The sequence below is a fragment of the Pteropus vampyrus genome, unplaced genomic scaffold (genome assembly GCF_000151845.1).
Source record: "Pteropus vampyrus isolate Shadow unplaced genomic scaffold, Pvam_2.0 Scaffold303, whole genome shotgun sequence".
NCBI lineage: Eukaryota > Metazoa > Chordata > Mammalia > Chiroptera > Pteropodidae > Pteropus > Pteropus vampyrus.
Window position 1 is genome coordinate 853408 of NW_011889084.1, and position 8943 is coordinate 862350.

An 8943-nucleotide genomic window follows, 5' to 3' on the forward strand; every position below is an offset into this window, starting at 1 on the left:
GCGGTTTTTACAAAATTAAACATGTTCTCACCATACAATCTAGAAATCACACTCTATGGTATTTACTGAAAAGAGATGAAAACTTATGTCCACACAAAAATCTGCACAAGGATGTTTATAGCAGCTTTATTCATAATTGCCAAAACTTGAAAGCACCAAGACGTCCTTCAGTAGGTGAATGGATAAACCATGGTACATCCAGACAGTGTAATATTATCCAGCACTAAAAAGATATGAGCTATCAAAGTCATGAAAAGACATGGAAGAAACTAAAATGCATATTACTCAGTGAAAGAAGCCAATCTGAAAAGGCTACATACTGTATGATTCCATCTATATGATATTCTGGAAGAGGCAAAACTATGGAGAAATTTAAAAGATCAGTGGTTGCCCGGGGTTCAAGGGGAGGAAAGGATGAACGGGTAGAGCACACGGGATTTTTAGGGTAGTGAAAAGACTCCATACGGTACCATAATGGTAGATGTATATCATTATATATTTGTCCAAACTCACAGAATGTACACCACCAAGAGCACACCGTAATGGAAACTATGTATGGACTGTGTGGTAATTATGTAGGTTCATTAACGGCAACAAACATATTGCTCTGGTGGGAGGTTGACGACGGCAGAGGCTGCGCATATGTGGGGGTGAAGTATAATGGAAAACCTCTGTACCTTCCTTCCACTCAATTTTGCTGGTAACCTAAAAGTGCTCTAAAAATAAAGTCTTTAAAAAGAAAAATGGCTGGAATCCTGATCAAACCACATCTGAAGTTGGCCTTGCCTCTGAACGTTTTATTTATCAGAGTCAGCCAATTCCCTTCACTGTTTAAGCCAGGGGAGGGCTAGATTTTGTGTGACTTAACAACCTAGTGCATCCTAACTGTACACCGTGCAGGGCAAGTAAAATATGCTGACTCCATCCTGTCAGTGCTCACGAACGATGATCCAACATCAGAGATCCCCACCCCCGGCTCCCCACGAAACTACCACAGGCAATCTCAAGTGGGACAGTGTTCGACAGAAGATAGGGCTCCTGAACTCCAGGCTCCCTCGGCCACCAGCAGTTCCAGGACAGACAAGTTAAAACCAAAATATGCCACAGTCCTTACAGGTGAACGCTATCAGAGAGGCAAAGCCAACATATTCTTTTAATTTGACAGCAAGGGTTGCTTAACAAATAGAGCAAACCAAAGAAAGAAAAAGCAAAGACGCTGTTTAAGACCCAAGAACTGAAAAGTGTGCAGAATGGGGATGGTTAGCGGAGGGGTAGCATTCAGGAATTTTTAAAATTAGAAATCAGAATTGAGCTCAATTTTTTTTACTCTGAAGCCCAGGCCTCAAATTTAATCCTATCTTAATACTGTTCTAATCAAAAATGAAAAATTTTAGGTGCGATTTTAAGAACTGTCAGTAACTAGCCTTACTTAACAGGATAATTTTATGACATATTCTGTTCGAAAAAGCTTACTAAATCAGTAGCATTTAGCTAAAGACAGTGAGCAAAATGGTACACAAAAATTACCTCGGTGTATTTTAAATCACATCACTTAAAGGACATTTAAACTTAAGAAATATTTAATCCTGTGTTTATTAACAATTTCTCTGACACAAACTTAAATAAGTGATCCGGATTTTTAATAACTCTATGAAAAAGCCCCAGCACTCAGGATGTTTTCAGACTCTCGATCAAATCACCAAGGTCACACGAATTACAGGCTTTCAAAATTTCACAAGCAGGAGTCTCCAGAACTAGCTATAGAGAAATGAGTGGAAAACCGAAGTGCCCTGCTAATATCTGCTAACATCGGCAACAGCCTCCGACTCACTGGCAAATAAATCTCTAATAACCACAGAAGGGATTACCAAGAAAAGAAAAGAAACAGGTTTCAAAGGTGTTATCAACTTCTTGATAGCACTACTTCATGCCTCCAAAGTTGCATATGTGCCTATATGCAAAGGCTGCAATCATTTCAGAATGCCCCTGGACAGCTGGGAACTGACTACACAATAGCACTAGCTCATTTTGTTGGCAGGGGAAAAAAGGCCCAATTCTAGAAATGCAACCACAGCCACAAAAGTTCCCAAAGTATTTAGACAAACTGCTGCATGACAGCCTCCTCACCACTACTTCCCAACCTCTAGGAAGAATCTTAGAAGACCATTATAAAACGCAATGATCCAGAATTCTCTAAGTATTGATGCATTTAAATAACCATACCGTCCTTTATTATTCCAAAAGGGGATGTCTACCAGGTAAATCCATCTTTTATGTAAGAGGATACAAATTTTACTGCTAAAGAGAAAAGTATAAATGTCATTATGACTTCTTAAGTAGAACTCTAATGTTCCTGATGACTTACACAGCCATATATTTTAGTCTGTTCTTGATTAAAGTATCCTCATCATACAAATATTAAAAACATCTAACAATGAATGTGAAGGTATTATGAATAAGAACTAAACCTACAACACCCATAGCAGGAGTATACCCACTTGGGGTTGAAAGACAAGACCATTCCTTACCAACACCTTTCTTTGCTATTTCTCCAGCTCTTGGAGGTGAGCACAGAGAGAGTCACCTCATGTCTGACTCACCTGAATTCTCTGCCTTCGCTGTACCGTCTACTTGAGGAGGCCCGTGGGGCAGCCGTCTCCAGAAGCAGCTTTTGTGTGAGCCTGCCAGGGGGAGCAGGGTCTCTGCCATCGTCTTCATCTACGTCTTGGTCACATTTCCATTCCTCATCTTCGTTCAAAGTGGGCAGGTATCCAGGTATGCCCTTCCCTGTCCCTGACCCAGAGCTCTGGTCACTACAGAGCTTCGGGCTCTCCGAGCCTGTCCTCGTGTACTCCAAATAAATATCAGACTTGAGGAATGAGGGGTAGGTGTTCTCCTCCATGGTGGACTGGATTTCTGTTTGGGCCTGGTCAAACATGGCAGGATCGATCAGCTGCTTCATGATGCAGTCCTTTATGAAACTCTTGGTGGCTGGCTTGGTTTGCCTAGACACGATGCCATTGTTATCAAGGATGTACTTTCGGTAAATAGCTTTGGCCAACTTTAGCCTCTTCTCCTCATTTGAGTCACAGGGCTCCAGTTTCCTGAAGCCGCTGCAGGCAAACCAGAAGTCCAGCAGGTCCGCACAGTCCTCCTGCTTCAGGAAAGTCCTAAACAAGTTTATCCCGTCTTGATCATCTAGTAAGGAGTGCAACGACTCAGCCCACTTCAAGTACGGTGGGGTGGGTGAAGCGCTGCCCTCAGGCTCGTACCCCAGGTCCAGATCTGAGCGCCTTGGAGTGGCTGTTGAAGTCTCACCTTTAATCCCAACACCTTTCCCAGAGCAGAAGCTGTGGTTGACGGGCCTGGGGTCTGTGGACACCAGTTCACCCTCCTCACCAGGCACTGGGGGTCTGGGGGCATCTTCGGTGAAACTTGCTCCGAGGTCCAAAGGGAAACCCTGCTCTTGAATATTCATTTTGAGACTCTGCGTCAATGAACAATGAGCGCTGCACCCTAATACATCAGTACTTATAGCTCCAAAGTGAATCAATCTGTCCTGTTGAAACCATTAAGAGGACAAGGATTAGGAAAGGTGGGTCCATGGAAACACGACCATAGAGGTTTTCTCAAGACAAGACTCGCAACGATGCCCTCCCGCGTGAACTCAATGCCAGAAAAATGCAGTTTAAATTTTCAATCTTTCATCGCAAGGTTTGTGCTATATTAAAACAATTTCTGGGAACCTTTATAACTATAGGAATGCCTCTGGTCTCAAGAAATGAATGCCCAGAACACAGAGAGCACCACTCCCCTCAACTGTCATTCTGTGAAAACATCACATAGACCAGCAACTTGGGGACCTCTAATCTCAGCTACAGAGCTGAGTGACCAGTCTTTTTCTGCAAGCTCCAGGAAGGCAGGACTGGAGGAAAGAAAGGTGCTTCTAGTCCTCCTAGTTGTACAAACTTGAGTGAGAGCCGATCCCTCACAAGTGAGATGAGGATGACCACCCCACCTGTTCTGCAGGGTTGCTGTGATACTCAAACATGGAAGGGACGACATATTAGATGGGTGACCGTATCTACTCCCCACAGCCACTTGCCTTCTGCCTACTCCACCACTTCACACTCTGTGTGTCTCACATTAGCAAATGCATAGTGAGTTGTTTCTCTAGCTTTCAAAAGAGCAATTAATTGTGGGTCACCTTCAGGATCTTCAAGCAAGTGATCAAAGGACACCACCCACATGCACACACACAGGAGCCTTCTCATACCATGAATATGGACAATCTTAAAAATGCTCCCATCAGAAAGCTGCACTTGACCTTTAAAACCCTGTGTATATGGAAAGTGCCCTTCGGATAGCAAATGGCAACTGCATACTGAGGAATACAGAAAGTATGAAAAAAAATGAAATTCGACAAACGCAATTATACGTTTTAGCTAAGGATGCATACAGCTGCATACATGATTTAACTCTGTAAGCAGAGTTAAATGCTTACAGAGTTAAGCATTTAACTCTGTAAGTTAGCTAAGGATGCATACAGCTGCATACATGATTTAACTCTGTAAGCTACAAACCAAATCACCCACCCTCTTACAGGTCAGGGAACCATCAATTTTGTTGTTGCTGCTGCTACAAGCGTCCCTTGGGTATCAGGGAAGACTGTCCTGGATTGGGACTCTGCCATGGTCTTCAGTCCTCTCTGCCACATCCTACAGGATATCAGAGCCCACAAGCTCAGGCTATGCCTCCCAACCTGGCCAAAGGGGTGACTGCAACACAGCCTGCCATGATGTAAATGGTCTGCCTAGAAGTGGGCTGGAGAGGAGCATGTCAGGTCCAAAATGCCTGGTGCACTGCATAAGCCAGAAGAAGCAAACTAAAATCCTAAAATCTGCTACCAGTGCAAAAGGTAGCTCTCCCTGGCCACCACTCCACGCTCTAGGCCCTGGCCTACATGTAATCCACCTCCCACACCTGCATTCTCACACTGCATACAACTTCACTTATCAACAGCTGCCGATAGCTAGAAGGTGAGAAGCAACCAGAGATGGAGGTTGGGTTACAATTCTGTGCACCAAATGACATTTCTGCAGCTAACGACTTTTTATGAAAACTACTAGGTAAGCTATAATCTCAGTCTCAGCAGGAACAGCCTGTTTCTTAAGGTCAAGGCCCCTGGGCTGTGGCACCCGGCTGGGCTGCTCATGGACCACTTCAACTGCAAAATCACTTTATTTGAGCAACGTCAACATGAAATGAGTACCTGTGGTGTCTCAGCCCCACACCAGCTTGTGGATATCTAATGTCTTCTTGTCCTGTACACCATCTCAGGAAAGAGAACCCACACCCAGCCCCGTAAGCCTTACCATTAGAGATAACTCTATAGTTCAGTGGCCTTGAGAAAGAACCAAATCACTGTGTTCGAATGGGAAACTAATTATAAATCACTGTCACTTTCTCTTAAGGTAATTATGATTTCTATGTAAATTATTTCTAGCAGGCATATTTAAACATTTTCTGCAGGACCCATAGCACCTACACAAGGTCTGGCAACTAATGGGCACAAATAAATATTTAATTCATTGACATAAAGTTAAATGACACTTGCCACAAATGCTTAACATTACCTCTTTACAGATGCTTAATTACTGTGCTATAGAAACAGCAGTAAATTCAAAATCTAACCCTTTATTACCAAACTGGCTGTCTTAAGAGACTAACATTTTATTCATGTGTGAACAAGTCCTCCTAATCATTTTAAACTATTTTCCATTGCTCAAAAGGAACATTTCTTATAATTCACATCTATTTTTGGCTGTCAACTGACAGAAGACCATTGGTGTCTCTGGATGCACATGAACATCTCCCCAGATCACTGACATTATTGAAATGTGCTCCAATTCCCACAACATTCAGGTTTCCACAGAGAAATACACCAAGCATTCAGTGCACACACACATACCACACATAAAGCTGTTATATTAATTTAGGTTAGAGTCAAATGCCCACAAGCACTGAGTCTGGCCAAAAGCATGTAACCACCATCAATAAAGAGATTCCATAAAAAGAATTCATAACTCTGATAACACATTTAAAATCTCCTTTAGTCACTGCCAAGACATACCCCCTGGATACCATGGCAGCCAGCTTAATGTTACAGACATATATATATTTGACTCAAATATAACTTTTGAACTTCTAATTTATGTGGAGTGTCAAAGTAATACAGCCTGACAGTTTCCCAGCTGTCCATTAATTAAACTCTTGAAGGGTTAAGGGCTATAGTTTTACATGTAAATCATTCCCCCACCACCTAAATTCTTAATGACCAATGTAACCCAAAAGTCCACTTAGCTTTTCTGAAACTAGAAATCCAAGAAACACCAACGCCTGCTGAAAAATAAACAGAAACACTGTATTTTGTGTGCTTTCTCATTCTTGTTCCTGAACAGAAGTTCTTAAAATTGAAACCCTGATACTGCTGACCATCTTGAGAAGTCAGGTTTAGACTGTGTGTTCTCCAAAACAGCCTGCGGGTTCAAGTATGCCTGAGATTCTCCCTAAAGAAGCAGAGAACACAAGTTTGAGCAAAACGGAGGGGCTAAGATGCACAATAAGAACTCTATAAATTATTCCAGAGATGAGCTGAGAAAAATCCCCAGAGAACTGATTTTTCTCTACTGTCCTCAGCGCTTAAAGTTCCACTGTCCTGGCTGTACAGCTCTGGTTTCACAGGGGACTGAATTCCAAAATGTGATGTTAAGGTAGAATCTAAGAACCACACCCAAGGGATAGTTTTGGGGCAAAGCATCAATCTGAAAGAGTACAGCCACTCAGATAAGCCAAACAGCCTGGACCCAGTCTAAGGCACCTGTGCCTCAGAGAAAGTGCCCTCCTTGAGTTTCAGACTCACCCATTCCTACTTTTTGTTGGAGGTAGAGGAAAAGGACACTCCACTGTCCGGCCTCTCTCCAGAATCCCTGCACACAATGTTAGGCCCCAGCAGCTACTCTGCACCCCACCCACACTCTAAAACATGCCTAAGGCCCACAGAACACAGCACGCAGCTAGCACCATCCAAACAAATCAGCTGCAGACCCCAGCCTCCTCCGGGAGGACACCCCCTACCTCTGACGCCTTCTCAGAATCCTGGGTCTTCCTTACACCCTTCCACTCACCTAGAGCAAGAGTCTGTCTTTTCCGAACCAAACCCAGCACTCTTCGCCCCAATGTCAATGGCCCCTGCTTTCTCCATCCCCTGCTATCATCCCCTCTCTGATACACCTGCCCTCACACAGCCTTGGTCTCTACACACCTTCCTCGCATAGCACCGTAGTCTGCACACCTCCACACACAACCTGAGCTCTCCTGCACGCCACCCCTCACACACTCCCGGCCCGCACTGACTCCCCTCACACGCCCTCTGAGTCCGTACAGCCTGCCTGCACAGCCTCCCCTCACCCGCTCCCGGCCCGCACAGCCTCCCCTCACACGCTCCCGGCCCGCACCCGCCTAACCCCTCTTCCGGGTCCCGCGCCCTGCCCGCCCGACCCGCCCGCGCGGCCTACAATGGGCGGACGGACCGGCCTGCACCCCTGAGGAACGCGCACCTGGCCCGCACTACTCACCCGCGCGCGGCGGTGGCGGGGCCCCGGGCCCGGCTCCCGGAGCGGCGCAGCGCAGCACGGCCCATGCGCTCAGCCGCGGCGCGGCAGGCGGGACGGGGTGGGGGCGCGGCCCGGGGCGGCCCCCATCGCGGCGGCGGCGCGGCGGCCCGGAGGCGGGCGCAGGCAGGCCGCGGGGGCGCCGCCGAGGCCGGCCGCCCGCTCTCACCGGCCTGCTCCGCGGGGAGGCGGCTCCGGCCCGACTCCGGCCAGTCCTGCAGCGGCGGCCGCGATAGCTTCCCCAAGCGGGGAGCCCGAGCCCAGAGCGCCGAAGCCCAGGCCCGAGCGCCCCCGCCGGCGCCGCCCGGAAGTGCGGGGGCGGGGCTGGGCGCAGGGCGGGGCCGGGACGTGGGGCGGGGCCTCGAGCAGGGGAAGGGCCTGGAGCGCGAGGCAGGGACAAGAGCGTGAGGCAGGATCGAGACTTGGGGTTGGCGGAGAATGTGGGAGCGAGGCGGATAACATGAGGGCGGGGCCGAGAGTGGAAGCCGGGCCTAGAGACGGAGCCGGAGCGCAGGGATAAGGTGTAGATCGTGGAAGTAGGGCCTGCAACGTGGGGGTGGGTCCTCGAACGTGGAGGCGGGGCCGGGCATCTTGTGGAGTCCAAGAACGTGGGGATGGCACCGAGAGCGTGGGGGCGGGGCCGAGAGGGCGGTGCGGGGCCAAGGCTGAGAGCCCGGCGGAGAGCGCGAGAAGCTGGAGCGCCGGGAACGGCTAAGAGCAGGGGGGTGGGGCCTCGAACATGGGAGCGGAGCCTAGGACGTGGAGGCGGGGCCTGAGCTTTGAGGCGGGGCCGAAAGCGTTCGGGCGCACCTGGGATGTGAGGCGGAGCCGGATCACGTGGGCGTGGTTAAATATGCTGATGTGAGTGTGGGCGTGGCTGGGGGCGGAGCAAGGACGCTGACTAAAGGGACTTCCGAGGTGCGGCGGGAAAATGACCTGGTCCCTCTAAGCTGTGGGGTCTGGGGTAGTGGCATGGAGCAGATGCCCCCGAAAAGGTTCCTATAATACTGTGGTCACCTGGGAAGCCTGAACTGTGCACCAAGCGGGCGACTGGGGTGCATGCTAGGTTGCAGTCCTTTTCTGCTGCCCACAGTGGTATCCATCAGCCTAGAGCTCCCAAGGTCAGCACCCGCAGGTCCCGCCCACACCCAGCTGGCCTCCCACACCATCGGAGCAAGCAGCTCGTGCCTGGGTGGGCGGGGTTTCTAGGGGGACTGGAGACCTCGGAGCTGGCTGGTCCGGGACAGGAAGACCCTGGCAAGAGGATGGC

At 48.5% G+C, this 8943-nt stretch overlaps 1 protein-coding gene across 4 annotated transcripts in view; it reads right to left on the bottom strand.

Moving 5' to 3' along the window:
* AXIN1 (axin 1) overlaps positions 1-7940 on the bottom strand; it is a 54830-nt gene extending 46890 nt beyond the window's left edge. For 2 of the 4 annotated variants that reach the window (XM_011376747.2, XM_011376746.2), the window contains exons 1-2: positions 7638-7940; positions 2601-3559 (exon numbers count right to left, since the gene is read on the bottom strand). In XM_011376747.2, coding sequence (XP_011375049.1) covers positions 2601-3478 — 878 coding nt within the window. In that variant the 5' untranslated portion in view covers positions 3479-3559; positions 7638-7940. Of the gene's footprint in view, positions 1-2600; positions 3560-7637 lie in introns of those variants that run through there. The other 2 variants (XM_023521459.1, XM_023521458.1) reach the window with 1 other exon arrangement.
* Between the last annotated feature and the right edge of the window lie 1003 nt (positions 7941-8943).